General features: G+C 63.7%; 5 protein-coding genes and 2 non-coding genes across 8 annotated transcripts in view; 2 read left to right on the forward strand and 5 right to left on the reverse strand.

Moving 5' to 3' along the window:
• Positions 1-1,493: 1,493 nt before the first annotated feature.
• Positions 1,494-4,033, reverse strand: RPL23A (ribosomal protein L23a). Its single transcript, XM_068415689.1, has 5 exons — positions 3,944-4,033; positions 3,240-3,420; positions 2,731-2,907; positions 2,255-2,324; positions 1,494-1,559 (listed from the first exon to the last, which is right to left on the reverse strand). Exons 1-5 carry the CDS (start codon positions 3,966-3,968, stop codon positions 1,545-1,547), a joined length of 468 nt encoding a protein of 155 aa, XP_068271790.1. The 5' UTR covers positions 3,969-4,033; the 3' UTR covers positions 1,494-1,544.
• LOC137672054 (small nucleolar RNA SNORD42) lies at positions 2,400-2,466 on the reverse strand. Its single transcript, XR_011049483.1, has one exon. It is a non-coding gene; the product is annotated as a small nucleolar RNA SNORD42 (small nucleolar RNA).
• Positions 3,008-3,080, reverse strand: LOC137672056 (small nucleolar RNA Z17). Its single transcript, XR_011049484.1, has one exon. It is a non-coding gene; the product is annotated as a small nucleolar RNA Z17 (small nucleolar RNA).
• A 309-nt stretch (positions 4,034-4,342) lies between the features above and the next one.
• Positions 4,343-7,415, forward strand: RAB34 (RAB34, member RAS oncogene family). The gene is made up of 11 exons (XM_068415455.1): positions 4,343-4,414; positions 5,260-5,376; positions 5,460-5,551; positions 5,921-5,986; positions 6,192-6,293; positions 6,364-6,428; positions 6,503-6,554; positions 6,721-6,802; positions 6,893-6,983; positions 7,070-7,177; positions 7,257-7,415. The coding sequence occupies exons 2-11, from the start codon at positions 5,323-5,325 to the stop codon at positions 7,322-7,324; spliced, it is 780 nt and encodes a 259-aa protein (XP_068271556.1). The 5' UTR covers positions 4,343-4,414; positions 5,260-5,322; the 3' UTR covers positions 7,325-7,415.
• Positions 7,416-7,526: 111 nt separating this feature from the next.
• LOC137671749 (adenine phosphoribosyltransferase-like) lies at positions 7,527-9,033 on the reverse strand. The gene is made up of 6 exons (XM_068415456.1): positions 8,991-9,033; positions 8,712-8,861; positions 8,463-8,556; positions 8,238-8,384; positions 8,053-8,148; positions 7,527-7,956 (listed from the first exon to the last, which is right to left on the reverse strand). Exons 2-6 carry the CDS (start codon positions 8,832-8,834, stop codon positions 7,829-7,831), a joined length of 588 nt encoding a protein of 195 aa, XP_068271557.1. The 5' UTR covers positions 8,835-8,861; positions 8,991-9,033; the 3' UTR covers positions 7,527-7,828.
• A 1,123-nt stretch (positions 9,034-10,156) lies between these two features.
• Positions 10,157-12,127, forward strand: PROCA1 (protein interacting with cyclin A1). The gene is made up of 4 exons (XM_068415954.1): positions 10,157-10,331; positions 11,143-11,275; positions 11,388-11,522; positions 11,599-12,127. Exons 1-4 carry the CDS (start codon positions 10,157-10,159, stop codon positions 12,125-12,127), a joined length of 972 nt encoding a protein of 323 aa, XP_068272055.1.
• A 1,091-nt stretch (positions 12,128-13,218) lies between these two features.
• SUPT6H (SPT6 homolog, histone chaperone and transcription elongation factor) overlaps positions 13,219-15,291 on the reverse strand; it is a 29,660-nt gene continuing 27,587 nt past the window's right edge. For both annotated transcript variants that reach the window (XM_068415569.1, XM_068415568.1), the window contains exon 37: positions 13,219-15,203. In XM_068415569.1, the coding sequence (XP_068271670.1) occupies positions 15,017-15,203 (187 nt within the window). In that variant the 3' untranslated portion in view covers positions 13,219-15,016. The remainder of the gene's footprint in view (positions 15,204-15,291) is intronic.

A 15,291-nucleotide genomic window follows, 5' to 3' on the forward strand; every position in this document is an offset into this window, starting at 1 on the left:
AGGAGGCTGGGTAGGTGCCCTCAACCCCACAGGCCAGTGGGAACACCAGACCCCAGCCCATGGGGGAGCAGGGCTGTCCAGGGTGCTGGCCCCACTGCACTGGCAGCAGCAGGGCTGTCCCCCAGGCAAGGAGGGCTGCCTGCCTGCCCCGCACAGCTTGCCAGCAGCCCTCGCTCTCCAAGGTTCAAGCCCCTGACCTGGGCTTGGGGAGGGCGACAGGTTGTGGCCCTTGCCCAGCGTGCCCGCAGAGCTCTGCACAGCGCCCGTGGTCAGCAGCCAGGGTCTGCCCGCACGAAGGCGAGCACGCAGGCTTTGCGATACCCAGGGCCACCCTCCGCGGCCAGGGCGAGGGTGCGGCGGCAGCGAGCCTCCCACACCACCGCAGCCTGCCCAGGGCCGCCCCAGTGTCCTTCCAGCACAGGCAGCTTGTGGTGTAGCCAGCAGATCCATCCGTGCTCCCCCAGCACCCAGAGCTGTGAGCACCAGGCAGTCTCAAGCCAAGGGCCACGCAGCCCAGAAAGAGCAGTGACAGCTCCCCTTTCTATCCACCATCCTTTATACATGTTAAACCACCACCCCGCAACCCCTCTGCAAGAGGCTCGAAGGGAACTCGGTGTCCACAGCCCAAGAACTCGATTACCCTGATCAATATTTGGTCACGGCTTGCACCACCTCAGTCAAGTGTAACCACACACTTAAGATCAAATACCCCTCAAGGCTTAACCGTGAAGTATCACCTCCACTCCCTGCTCACCCAGCGCTCCACACCCTTCTGACTCTCCAAGTGCTCTGAAAACCCGGTTTCATCTTACAAATTTGAGGAAGCAAAAAGACTGCCAAGGCAACAGCAGCTCGTTTGGGAACAGCCCTGATGAGGGCCGTCAACCCCGGGAGTTTACAGGCAACGTAACATGAACCGTGTCAGGGAAAGCGGGCTGCGATTCACCGGCTGCGGCGCGGGGAGCGGGGATCATACCAGAAAAACAGCCACACAAAGCCCCAGTGATCGGATTAGCTTGAGGGCTTCAAGGGAAGCTTGCAGCATAAGCAAATAGCTGGTACCCTTGGAACACGGTGCAGCACTCCGCTCGTGCCGTACCCGAACCAGAAACGGGTTTTTGTTGCGGTTACTACCCACCTCCTGGGCACTCGGCCTGTGGTACGCACGCTCCACAAGGAAGCTAAGGGAGACACCAAGAACCCTGATCACAAACACATGCTCATTACACACGGTGCCAGAAAACGCAGGAGGATACAGAGGTCTCAGATAAATAGAGAAATTTGAGATCTGGGGGAGCATCACCCCACAGTTACCAACACCTGAGAGAACAGGTCAGTGATCCAGGACACCCCAGGGGTGGGGCTCTCGGAGCAGTCAGCTCTGCCCACCTCGTACCAGGCTACAGCAGGAGGGAGGGAGGAACCCCTCTTACTGAAATGAACCCCAAAAGTTTGCTGGGCACTGTCTGTCACAAACCACAAGAGCCCCTCCGTGGTGTCACAGGGTTTATTATCCTGTCTGTACAGCCCTCGGTAGATGCAGTTTAGATGATTCCAATCTGGAAAGAAGCAAATCATGTTAAAACAGACGTTATGGTGGCAGAAAGGCAGAGCCTCCACCACAGGCATCACTGCCAAGGATACACCTCCCCAGGATTCCTGTCCGAGGACACGCTTCTCCCTCCCAGACCTGCCCAAGTACCTTACACAACCGCTTTAAACCGTGGAGTGACGACGGTGACCCCTGCGCTAATCCACAGCTACATTCCCCTACTGCAGAACGAACCACCACTGCCTCCTACCTCAGCCACACCAAGGACTCAACTGCCCACTGCTTCGAGCCCCCTGCATGGTAGAAACCTCTCCTTCACCCAGGCTGGCAGCACAGCGGTGTCCCTGCCACCATTTCCTCCTGTTCTAAGGAGCTGCCAACAGTGGGCAACCTCCCTGCTAATGTTCTGGAGCTCTTGTAGTCCTGTGGGCTGCAGCCCCTCCCTGGAGGAGTTGAGAACAGCAGCAATTCTCTCTCAATACCTTTTTCCACCTAACCTCACCATCTTCCAGGCAGAATTGTGTTTTGCTAGACACCGTGGTCTGGCTTCTCAACGCTTGGACCCTGTCGAACTACAAGGACACTCCACAGAAGTGATGCCATGCTTGAGGCACAAGCACCTCACCTGTACGCCAGGAAGAACAACTGGTTGCAGGAGATACAAGACAGCTAACAGTACCTGCAAAGCTTCAAATTTCTCACCTTGTTGGCTACATCCAGCGCATCATAATCTGGAGCCAGTCGGACATAAGCCTTCTTCTCCCCGTCAGGCCTAGAGAGGAACAGGAGGCATCAGAAGAGAGGCACAATGCTCCTCCCACCTGCTCCAGGCTCCTGCTCCAGCAGTGTGCATCAGTGGTTCCTTTGGAAACATCACTTTACTCAGTGATCAAAAATGTTCACATCATTTGCACAAGACTCCCTGGGTGTTAGAAGAGCTCCCTGACGAAGCCGCCCCTCTGGTCTGCCAACACTTCCCACTTCCACAAAGATGTCCTCAGTCACAAGCTGCATTTCTCAAAACTTTAACGCTGAAAACGCTGCGGAGCTTAACTCCACACTCCCTCTGAGCACCCACAACTGCTGACACACACACGTTCCCACTTTCTGCTAGAAGCCACTCCAGGCTCTTGAAGCATCTCACACCCACCAGTGACCTATTCTCCCCGCCTTCTCACCTAATCAGCGTGTTGACCTTGGCCACATCGATATCGTACAGCTTCTTGACAGCCTGTTTGATCTGGTGCTTGTTTGCCTTGACATCGACAATGAAAACCAGGGTGTTGTTATCCTCTATCTTCTTCATTGCCGACTCTGTGGTCAGAGGGAACTTGATAATGGCGTAATGGTCCAGCCTGCAGGAGAGAGACCCTGCGGTTAACAGAAGACTGGCAGACGCAGTGTCTGCACTTCAGGTGCTTTCAAACACCACAGGTACCATCTAAGAAAGTCTGGGGTGCATCAGTTGCCAAAAAAGTTCTAATCACAAACTCTCAGGCTTTGGTCGCTTGAAATCATCACCTGCACCCCCAAACACCTCTCCCCAGTGCTCTGCCACCAAGGTGTGGGCTCAGCTTTCCGGGCAGCATGCTGGCAAGGTATCACCCTGGGACCTGCATCAGGGCACAGGTCCCCACACTAGCCCACAAGCCCCACGGCAGGGCAGAGCCCAACACCCCACACGTACTTGTTTCTCCGTGGGGCGCTCTTCCGGGGGTACTTGGGCTGCCGCCGCAGTCGCAGGGTCTTGGGCCTGCGGAAGGTGGGTGACGTGCGGATCTTCTTCTTCTTGTGACTGTGGACCCCCTTCAGGACGGCCTTCTTGGCCTTCAGTGCCTTAGCCTTTGCCTCTGTCTTCGGAGGCACAGCTGTAACAGCAGCTCAGTTAGCACAACCAGGATCTGCACAACCTGTATACACTCCCCTGCCCACCTCAACAGGCCATGGCTTCCCCCATCACACATCTCAACGAACAGGACCTCTCCGACCCATCCACGCTCCCTCATCCAACCAAGACCAACCCCAAAAACGCCCAACGGGGTTGAAGTTTCCCCCTCACCCCCCAGCCCCCCCCCAAACAAACCAGCCTCCCACCTCACCAAACGGGGGCACTCGTTCCCTCCCCACCTCACTCACCCCCCACAGACCCCAAAAGTCCCAGCACTCAGATCTGGGGCTCAGAAATCCCAGCACTGACATATGGGGATCGCTCACCCTCAGATAACCGGGCTGGGCCCGCCGCTGCAGGCCTCTCCCACGTGCCCACAGCCCAACACCGGCCTGCAGCTCTCCCTCACCCCCCTACACCGCTCATCCCGGCCCCTCCCCGCGTATACCCGCACCCTGGGGGGGATACTTCAGCACTACCCCCCCACCGTCCCCAGCCCTCACCCTCCTTCTTCGCCTTCGGCGCCATCTTGGCCTGGCGGAAGCCGAAAGGGGCCGCGCGCTCCTCACCTCACGGCCTTATAGCCTCAAATCTCGCGAGAGTTCCACCCCTCCCCACCTCAACTCTCGCGGTGCCGCGGGGCACGCCGGGAAAGGTAGTACTAGAGGAGACGCCTCACCTGCGCATGCGCAGACGCGCCCACAGCACCGCGGGGCCTCATGGGAGTTGTAGTCCTGAGCGCGGCGCCCCGCCGCCATTGCCCCGACGGCGGGGGGTCGGGATGAGCCCCGGTGTGGGGGGGATTAACGGGGTCCCATCGCGTGGGGAGCAGCGCAACGGCCCAGCCCCGGAGGAACCGGCGTCCTGGCCCCTCCCACGTCCCCGTGGAGGGTCGTGGGAGGGGCCAGGACGCCGGTTCCTCCGGGGCTGGGCGTGCAGCACCGAGCACCGCTACCGGAGCCGGGAGGTTCGCGGTAACGGACACAACCGCCCCCCACGCTATTCGCCCGCTGAGGGCACCGGGATGGGGCGGGGAGGGCTTGGGCGTGGAGCGGGATGAAGCGGGAGGGACGTTAGAGTATGTGCAGGGGGGACACGGGGGGACACGGGGACAGGCAGATGTGGGGAGCGGTGGGGTACGGGGATGGACCGGCACGGGGAGGTGGGGATGGGTGGGACACGGGGACAGTCACACTGGGGACGTGGGGGCCGGTGGGACACGGGGATGGACATGCATGGGGACGGTGGGACATGGGGACAGGCACATGCGGGGATGTGGGGACCGGTGGGACATGGGGACGGATGGGACATGGGGACAGTCACACTTGGGGACATGGGGACCAGTGGGACATGTGCTGGGAGCCACACTTGGAATGTGGGGAGAGCTGGGAACGGGGACAGTGGTATCCTGGTGTGCAGGGACGTGGGGATGGCTGGGACATGGGGACAGCTGTGTCCCGGGGTATGGGGACAGCCATGCTTGGGGACAGCTGGGATATGGGGACAGCCGGGATATGGGGACAGCCATACCCTGGGATGGCACACTCGGGATGTGGGGACACAGGGACAGCCATGCACAGGGATGTGGCTGGGACACAGGGACAGCTGGGACACAGGGACAGACACACTTGGGGATATGGGGACAGCCAGGACATGGCGACAGCCACATCCTGGGGATGTGGGAGGACCCCCATCCTGGCTAAGGGGACAGCCCTGCTTGGGGACACAGGGACAGCCGTGTTCTGGGGTGCTGTGCATGGGGACAGGGGGACAGCTGGGACATGAGCACATCGCCGCTCCCTGCTCCCTCTGTCCCCAGGCCTCGCGGTGGCCCTTGGCCCGTCCCCTCTCCCCCCGGCCACCCAGGCGGCCCCGCGGGACGATGAACGTGCTGGCTCCGGTCCGCAGGGACAGGGTCATCGCCGACCTGCCCCCGGTAAGCGGGGGGACGACAGCGACGCGGGGGTGGCCTGGCTGAGCCCCGTGGTCCCAGCGGGGTCCCCCCGTGTCCCCCCGCAGTGTTTTCGGAAGGAGGCCGCCCTGCACGCCCGCCCCGCCTTCCACCCCAGCGTGGCCAGCGCTTGCCAGGAGCAGCGGACGGGCACCGTGGGGTGAGTCCGGGGCGATTTGGGGACCCCCCCACCCCAGGGCTGGGGAAGGGGGGGGTGACGAGTGGCCCACGGCCTCGCCAGCCCCGGGTGGGGGTCCCCGGCGCGGGCGCCGCGTGGCTGCCGGCGCTGCCCGTGTCTGAGCCCTGCGTCACGGCGCAGGAATGCGGCGCGGGGGGAACACGGGGGTCCGGGCTGGGCTGCGGCCGGTGGCGGGGCGTGAGAGCCGGGCTGCGGGGTGCTACCGGCCACGGGGGGCTGCGGGGTGACACCCCCTACCCCACGAACCCCTCTGCCCCCGTGGCCGGCCGGGGGGAGGCGGGCGGGAGCCCCCCGCCCCGCTGAGCGCCCGCGTGTCCTCCTGCCCTGCAGGTTCAAGATCTCCAAGATCATCGTGGTGGGGGACCTCTCGGTGGGGAAGACCTGCCTGATCAACCGGTAACGGGCCCCCTCGAGGGAGGGTCTGGGGGGGGGGGTGTGGGAAGAGACCCCCCCTCCAAGGGGAGCAGCGCCTCGGGTTGAGCCTGACTCTGGCCAGACTCTGGTGCTGGGCAGCCCCCAGGGTGGGGGGCACTGAGCCCCCAGGGGTGGGACATGGCGGGGGGGGGGCCTGGGGCTGCTGACACCCATCTCTTCCCCCCAGCTTTTGCAAGGACGTCTTCGACAGAAACTACAAGGCGACCATCGGGGTGGATTTCGAGATGGAGCGGTTCGAGGTGCTGGGGGTGCCCTTCAGCCTCCAGCTGTGAGTAGGTGCCAGCCCCTTCCCCGTGCGCCCCCGCAGCCCCCCCTCACCTCCCACCGCCCCCCCCCAGGTGGGACACGGCCGGCCAGGAGCGCTTCAAGTGCATCGCCTCCACCTACTACCGGGGAGCGCAAGGTGAGGTCCCCACCGCGTCCCACCCCACCGGCTGTCCTCGTCCCCATCTCACCCCTCCTTTCCCCCCACCCCAGCCATCATCATCGTCTTCGATGTCAACGACGTGGCATCCCTGGAGCACACACGGTAGGTGACACGTGGCCAAGGGGCCCAGGCGGGACTGGGGACGAGCGCAGGGGGTGGTGGGGATGGATGGAGAGGTGGGGGCCGGACGGGGGGGGTGTGGGGCTGCCACAACACGCGAGCAAGAGGGCCGTGCTCGGCCAGCGGATGGTGATGGTGGCCCACGCAGGCAGTGGCTGGCTGATGCCCTGAAGGAGAACGACCCATCCAACGTGATCCTCTTCTTGGTGGGCTCCAAGAAGGACCTGAGCGTGAGTGTGTCCCCCACCCTGCGGGCTCCCTGCGCCCCGGCTCGGCAGGGCCATCCCCATCACCCCCCACCCCCCCGGCTCGGTTGGCAGACGCCGGCGCAGTACAGCCTGATGGAGAAGGATGCTCTCAAGGTGGCCCAGGAGATGCAGGCGGAGTACTGGGCTGTGTCCTCGCTCACCGGTGGGTCCCTGGCCGGGCAGGGGGATGCGGACCCCGAGGTCCAGCCAGGTGAGGGGACACTCAGGGGGTCTCATCCCACGGGGCAGGGGAGAACGTGCGGGATTTCTTCTTCCGCGTGGCAGCGCTGACCTTCGAGAGCAGCGTGCTGGCCGAGCTGGAGCGCAGCAGCGCCCGCAGGATCGGTGACACCGTGCGTGAGTACCCCCGGCCGGCCCCGCGCGGGTCCCCCCCTTATCCCCCACCCACCCACCCACCTTCCCTCTGTCCCTCCAGGGATCAGCAGCAACGAGAGCGACCTGTACATGTCGGCACCCCACAAGAAACCCAAGTGCTGCCAGTGAGGGGGCAGCCCCCACCCCACCCTGCGCTCACACCTCTGGACCAAAGAGGGGCAGCCCTGGCCCCGAGGAGCCGTCCCTGCCACCCCCCAGCCCCCCACCTACCCTGGCACCCATGGCCAAGGCGGGCAGGAGCACCCGGGCAGCTCCCTTAGCTATGCAAACCCAGGCACCGCTCGCAGGGGGAGATGCCCCCGAGCTCCCGTTTGTCTTAATAAAACTTTTTTTTATGCTTTTTAAGAAAGGTGTGGGGTTGGGGGCTGGGGGCTGGAGGGGGGGCCGGGGCCGGCTGGGGCTCCCCCTGCCCCCGGGCGCAGCCCCCCAGGCACATGGGCAGGAGGATGGAGCCGGGGGAGGGTGGCTGCCACCGAGGCGGGGGTTACCATCCCGGGTACGGTGAAAGCCAAACCGGGCAGTGGGTGCCTCGGGCATCCCTGCCCCGAAGAGCTGGCAGCCCTGCGCCCCGTGGGGGGATGCGGGGGGACACGTGAGGTGCCAGCCCCCCCGTCATTCCCAGCTGAGCTGGTGGCGGTCAAAGCGGGGCTGCAGGTGGGGGGGGACACAGTGGGCGCACTTGTAGCGCTCCTGGATCCACCGCCCGCCCTCGCTGTCCTCGATGCAGATGGTGGCGACACCTGCAGGGACACAGGGGGGGACTCAGTGCTGGCCACTGGTGGTCCCAATGCACCCATGGGTGCATGCCGGGGTACCCTGGTGCCCCCCCCTCCTACCTGCCACGACCCCCCCCAGCTGCTCCACCAGCTGGATGGCCGCTCGCATGGTGCCCCCGGTTTCAACCCACTGGTCCACGAGGAGGATGCGCAGCCCTGGGAGGGGGCAGAGGCTGTGGCTGAGTGCCCGGTGCCCAGGCTGGCAGACCCACCCCGCCCAAGGTGGGAGCACCCCGCCGGCTCACCCGGTGTGATGGCATCAGTGCGGACCTCCATCACCTTCTCTCGGCCCGAGTAGTCGGTGTAGGGCTGCGTCAGCGTCTGCACGCAGAGGTGCCCGGCTTTACGGATGGCCAAGAAGCCTTTCCGCAGCGTGGCGGCAGCGGCAGCGCCTGGGGGTGGGCACGGCACCGTCAGGCCCCACGGGGACAACGGACAGGGACCTTGGGCTCGCCCGCATCCCCGCTCACCCAGGATGAAGCCCATGGCGTCGATGCCGGCCACCATGTCGATGGGGTCTCCCTGAAAGGGCTGCAGCAGGTCGGCCACGCAGTCCTGCAAGCCCTGGGGAGACAGTGGAGGTGCTGGGTGCCCGCAGCCCATCAGGGGCACCAGCAGCCCGTGTGCCCGTGGGCACGGCCGGGTGCCCCGGCAGCCCCGTGGAGATGCAGCCCACCCCGGCACCCCCGCGGGTGCCATCCGCCCCGGGCGCTGGGTACTTGCGGGTGGCAGTAGAGGCGGGAGGGGTCCAGCCAGGCGTAGTTGGGCCCCTTGACGTTGGGGGCCATCAGCGCCAGGTACCAGCCCTTCTCCTGGGCAGCGGGGACATGGCACAGGTCCATGCGCGGGGACCGCAGGCGCTGCGAGCACTGAGCATGCAACGGGGGTGAGACCCCCCCACCCACAGTCCCCGCAGGGCTCCCGATGGCTCAGTGCCCCCCGTCCACACCCACTCATGGGCACCCTGGGGTCCCAGCGCGCCCGAGTCAGCTCCGTACCTGGGTGCCGGCGTCAAGGCTGAGCCGAGCGGGACCGTCATGGGGAGTGTCACAGACAGCGACAGCTGAGCGGGGGCAGCCCCTGCGGTGCTGGGGCCCTGCCAGCAACTTCGGCCAGCCGGGCCCTCGGCTGGTGCCAGCCAGGAGCCCTTGCCCATGGGTCAGCGATGTGCCCCACCGGGCTCTGCTGTCCCAGTCAGGCGGCTGCGTGGTGGGGAGCACCGGGGCTGGGCCATTCGCACCCCACGCGGGTGTCCCCAGCACCCAGCCGCCTGCACCAGAGGTGCCAGTGAATGGTGCTGGTGGCAACAGTGCCTGAGGTGCCCCACGGGTGCAAGGGTCAGCAAGCCAGGGTGATGCTCAGGGTGCAGCCCCGCAGCCTGTAGGGTCTGCGGGGAATTTCTGAGGCTGCGCACGTCCCCGTTGGGGTGTCGGGTGCCGTCCTGCCCCGCCAAGCGCTGGCTCCCTCGGCCACCCAGCGCACCAGATCCGTGTCTGGATTGTCAATGGGCTCCGTGGCAGAGGAGCCGGCCAAGGCGGGCGAGCCCTGGCAGCTGTGCCAGGAGCTGTGGGGCGCCTGTGGGCTGCCAGCCCCGGCTGGGCACGGGGCACCGGGGCTGCCCCTGTGAAAGGCACCGTGGGGCGTCTGTGGGACGGGCTGTGGGGCCACAGCGGGCATCTGTGGGACAGGAGACAGGGCCATGGGGAGCATCTATGGGACTGGACACGGGGATGCAGGGAGCACCCGTGGGATGGGACATGGGGAGCATCAGTGTGATGGGACACGGGGATGCGGGGAGCACCCATGGCAGGGGACGTGGGGCCGCACGGAGCATCCTTCTCCCGTCGGGGGCTGCTCCGGGGCCGTGCGGGGGCCGGCGCGTCACGGGGCGGGCGTGTTGGGGCCGGCTCGTTACCGGTCCTGGCACATCACCCCACCGGCTGCCACAGCAACGGGGCCCGGCCCCACCGGGAGGGGTAACCCGGGATGTGCCGCGGCTCTGGGCAGCGGCTCCTGCATCCCGGCTCACGAGGACCCTCTGTGCCGGGCCGTGCCGTACCGGGCTGTACCGTGCCGGGCTGTCCCGTGCCGTGGCGAGCCGCCCCGCGTGGGCGGGCTGCCCGGCGCTATAAGGCGGCCCCACGGCGGCGAGCGGCGCGGTGCCATGTGCGCCCCGGGGCTGCCCTGCCGCCTCCTCCTCCTCCTCCTCCTCCTCCTCCTGCTGGCAGCCGCCCCCGGAGCGGCCCCGCCGGGACAGCCCCGCGCCCGCCGCGGGCTCACCTACCCCGGGACGCTGTGGTGCGGCGCGGGCAGCAACGCGGATGCCTACGAGCAACTGGGTAAGGCGGCAGGGCCGCTGCTACCTGTCCCCCATCCCACCCATCCCACCTCATCCCTCCCCATTGCTCCCACCCCATCCCATCCCAACTCATCCCTTCCCATCCCATCCCACCCAATCCCATCCCATCCCCAGCCCAGTCCCAGTCCCCCATCCCAGTGCTAGGTCAGTCCCCATCAATCCTACTCCAGCACCATCCCAGTGCTGGGCCACTCCAGTCCCCATCCCAGTACTAGTTCAATCCCTGTCTGTCCTAGTTCAGTCCCCACCCCAGTGCCAGTCCAGTCCCAGTTCACCTCTGTCTAGTCCCCATCACAGGGCAGGTCCATCCTGGTCCCCACACTGGTCCCATCATTGTCCCCATCCTGGTGCTGGTCCAGTCTTGATCCACCCTCTGTCCCCAGCCTGATCCCTGGTCCATCCTGCTCCCATTCTGGTCCCCATCCCAGTGCTGGTCCAACCTGGTCCACTCTCAGTCCCTATCCTGCTCCCAGCCTAGTCCCTCTCTTGGTCCTGGTCCAGTTCTGGTTCCCATTCTGATCCCAGCCTTGTCCCAGTCTCATCCTCACCGTAGTACTGGTGCAGCCCCAGTCCCCATCCGAGTGCCAGCCTTGTCCCCGTCCAAGCGCCGGTCCAGTCCCAGCCCCTACCCATCCCAGTATGATTCCAGTCCTGTCTCAGTCCAATCTAATTCTGATCCCAGTCCTAGCCCAGCTCAGCCCCAGTCCAGCCCTGATCCCAACCCCACCTAGCCCCAGCCCACGCGGGCAGGCCCCCCCAGCCCTGCCTGTGCCCTGTGCCTGTCCCCGCAGGGGAGCACCGGGACACGGACCGGTGCTGCCGCGACCATGACCACTGCCAGCACGTCATCCACCCCTTCACCGCCCGCTACGGGTACCGCAACCTGCGCTGGCACACCATCAGCCACTGCGACTGCGACCGCAGGTGAGCGGCCCCACGCCTGGCCGTGCCCCGCAGCATCCCTCCATCCCGGGGGGTCCCAGCCCCCCCAGCAGCCCCCCACGGCCCCCCTCACCCCGGCTCTGCCCCACGGCAGGTTGAAGGAGTGCCTGCGGCGGGTGAACGACACGGCCTCGCGGGTGGTGGGCCAGGCCTTCTTCAACGTCATCCAGGTGCCCTGCTTCGAGTTCGCCTACAAGGAGGAGTGCGTGGAGCCCTACCTCTACGTCTGGTGAGTGTCCCCCCGCCGTGGGGACCGTCCCCCCGCTCGGCCCTCGCCTCACCCCGTGCCTCCTCGCTCTCCGCAGGTGCAAGGCGTACAACACGGTGGCCGTCGCGGTGCCCAGGGAGCCGGTGCTGTACGAGTTCGGCGGGGAGCTCATCGACCGGGCAGCGAGGCCCAGGGGGGTCCCTCTGAGCCCCCCGTGGAGCAGCGTGGGTGGAGAAGCCATCCCAGGGGAGCATCAGGCACCCACCCGCCTGCTGTCCCCCGCCAAGGCAGCCAAGAAAGAGAGGAAGGGGAAGAAGAAAGACAAGAAAAAGAAGGGGAAAGGTCTGAAAAAGAAAGGCTCTTCTGAAAACGGGGAGCCGAGCCGTCCCGCAGCAGCTGCCCCCACGGGGCACGGCCCACGGGCCCCGCTGCCGGACCTGGGGCAAGCGGCCAGCGCGGTCCTGAGCGATGCCCCAGCGCGGGAGGGCTTGGGCAGGGAGCTGTCCCCGGCCCCCCCATCGCCGATCCCCACCGCCAGCGGGAAGAGGAGGAGGAAGGAGAGAAACAGAAAGAAGAGGCTGAAAAGCAAAGCTGAGGCAGGGCCTGCAGGAGAGCTGCGGCCCTGACTCCCCCTTGCCCCGCGCGGGGCCTGGCTCTGTAATAAAGTTGGTCGCTCGAGCAGATGGCGCAGTCTCAGCCCCGTCTCCGGGGGGGAGAAAGGACCCCACCGGGGCAGCATCCAGGGGAAACCCCGGGGCTGATCCCGCTTGCGGGGCTGCGGGAGGGAAGCACCCGGAGCCGGGTAGGTATTGAGGGGGTTTGAGCTGTTCCCCACCAGCTCCTGTCATCTTCCTGGGCACCGGGGACGGCGAGTCGCTGCTCTGGCTGGGGACACAGCTCCCGTCCCCACACTGGCACGGGGCAGAGCCCCGATTTTAGCTCCCCTGCCACAGATGGTTGAGCACCAGCTCCCCAGGGCTGTATTTCTCTGGAGGACCAGTTAATGGATTGCATCAACCCGCTGCCTTCTCCCAGGCTGGGAGCAGCACGGTGCTCCCACACCGGCACTGACTCCTTCTCCAGCCCCCAGCACTGGCAGCGAGGGCTGCTCTGGGAGGAGTGGGGGCCTCATCCCACCCCAGAGGCTCCTCAAACGCTCTACAAGAGCTCTGGAGTGGGACAATAGAAGCTTTTCCAGCCCTGGGACAAAGGCAGATGCTGCCCGTGTCTCTGCCTGGCGGGTGGTGATCACAGCCCGGCAGCGAAGGGTTCGATGGCAGCGCCCAGAGATGGGGCATCGCCACCAACTCCTGCAAAGCGCTCCCGAGTGAGGAGCATGGCTGGGCACAACGTCCCCTCTCCTACCTGGTGAGGCCAGCAGAAAGATCTTCCCGCACCAGCATCAAATTCCAGAATCAGAAAAAGCTGGAGCGAGAGGAGCTGAGCGCTGGCTCCTGTTTTGCCATGACAGCCTTGGGAGAGCAGAGAACACCGAGGCCCGGAGAGCAGAGCCGCCCCGTGCAAACCCCACTGTTCCCAGAGAAGCGTACAGCACAATCCCAAACCCCTGAAATAAGGGGACCACGAGAGCCCAGGGGGGACATACCAAGGTTGTAGCGAGGCATCACACCTGCTCGAGCACTGCTAATGGGTGCAAAGTCCTTGTGGCAGCCACAGCGTCACTGTGGGAAGCACAGACGTGTGGCATGGGGGCAGCTTCCCAAAGGTAGAACTTTTATTGACTGTTAAGGGAAAACTAAAACTAAAGACAACCAAAAAGGAGCCAACAATGCACAACTAGCCCCTCCCCATACGGGTCCAACACGTCCCTGGTAAGGAGCTGCTCCCAGTCAAATTCCTGTCATAGAGTTTCAGAAAATAAAACAACAGGGTAAGGTTAGTACGCCCGCAACCTACGGCGGCCACGGACCCTGGCACATGGTCCTCCAGCCTGGCCTGTGGGCTCGCAGGGGAGGAACAGGACTGTGTCAGCCCCCCAGTACTGCTGCTGAAGCCAGGCCCTGCGTTTCTCTGTGGAAAGAGCTTTGCTTTGGCTCCCGGGTTGCTGCCATTCTTCAGGAGCATTTACATGCAAAAAAGACCTTTGTTTCTTAAGATGTGCTGTTCCTGCGAGAGGAGGCTACCCAGGAGCACTCGGGAGGAACAAAGACTCTGCTTCCATAGAAAATTCCTGCTAACAAAGCAGGGGAAAGTGTGTGCAGGAGCTTTCCAGTTCAGCAATGGCTCTCAGCGCTGGCGGTTGCTGCTTCTGACACGACCGAAGTTATCTGCCCCCCTCCCAGGCCGCCCAGTACCTCTCCCAGTCAGAGAGACGGGGGTCTCTGGCAGGTACCCCACGTGTCGGTGTGATGTCTCTATACATCAAAACATGTCTATACATTCAAACAAAACTCTATACCTTCAAAACAAAACGTTATTCTGCATCAGCCCAACAGCAACGAGCTTCTCCGTGAAAGTTTCAGCACACAGAGGGCAGCTCCAAGCAACGAGGCAAGAAGGGGCATCGGCTTTCACTGCTGAACTCTGCTTCTAAGCAAAGCCCTTGCTAAGAGGAGAGGGCAGGCAGGCAGCACGGGGTGCAGGCAGAAAACCTCTCAACATAGTAGAAACACTATTTATTCACCCCTCTTGGTTACAACTGGACAGGGTTAAGCGGACACGGAGGAGGATGCCATGCGCTGCCGGCTGCTTCGTGTTCTCCAGCCCAGGAGCAGCTGCTCTCGCAGTGTTTTAGCCCACGTCTCTGTCCCACGCTCGCCAAAGCTGCCGTTGGCTGGCGTTTTGCTGCACAGTCTGATTTAAAAAAAAAAAAAATCAAAACTAAATAAATATTGTTCCAAAAGAAGCCAAAGGAGACAGCAAGCCTTTGGTACGACAGCATTTCTCTCCGGCAAGCCCCTGAGCTGCTGCGCTAGACCCCTACGAGCACAGCTGGGGGCTGGCACAGACTCCGCAGAGCCCATCACACACAACAACATGGAGCAAACAAGAACAGGAACTTTTTGAGAACTCGGGTTTGCTCGTCACAACCCCCGTGACTTGTGCTCTCAAGACAAGAAGAGGTGACAGTGAGGGTTTGGGAGAATCCAAATGAAACAGGCTCACTCCAGGCCGATGGTCTGCGGTTTCAGCTACGTTTGCTTCCCAGTCCTTGCGGTGGAAGCAGACTGCGGTGCGTGTACAAGGACAAGACTCATTTGACCTCATAATTACTTTGCTGAGCTTCCAAAGTGGTGAACCAGGGCCTGGAATGCTGAGGCCGCTGCAGCGTCCCTTCCTATGATATATTTATATATATATAGTATATATATTTAGACCAGCCCTGCCAAGTCTATTCATTCACTCAGATGCACGACACCAAGAGTCATTTCCCATCATCTCACAACATATAAAACAGGATTTATGCGGTTAAGGGAAGGGAAATTGGTTTCAACTGTTCCCTCTGCCCCTTCCTAGAGAAGAGAGCGGAGGTTATGGGTCAGGTCCAGCACGGCCTATCGATCCATCTCATCCAGCAGCGGCGTGGCGTCCCCAGCGATGGACATGGGTGTGCTCTCAATCATGGGGCTGGGAGATGGGCGAGGAGTCAGCCTCTGCTTCTGTTTCCTCCGTTCAGCCTCCTTCTCCTGAAGCCACTGCTCGGCCATCTTCCCCCAGTCGATCGCAGCGTGACTGTTGGTCCTGCAACGACAGGGGCAGAAGGTGAGACACGCTCGTGGGAGAGTTTCCCTGCCCTCCCTCCCCAAGGGTCCCACGCAGGAAGGTGCAG

This window comes from Nyctibius grandis, chromosome 18 (assembly GCF_013368605.1).
Source record: "Nyctibius grandis isolate bNycGra1 chromosome 18, bNycGra1.pri, whole genome shotgun sequence".
NCBI classification, from domain to species: domain Eukaryota; kingdom Metazoa; phylum Chordata; class Aves; order Nyctibiiformes; family Nyctibiidae; genus Nyctibius; species Nyctibius grandis.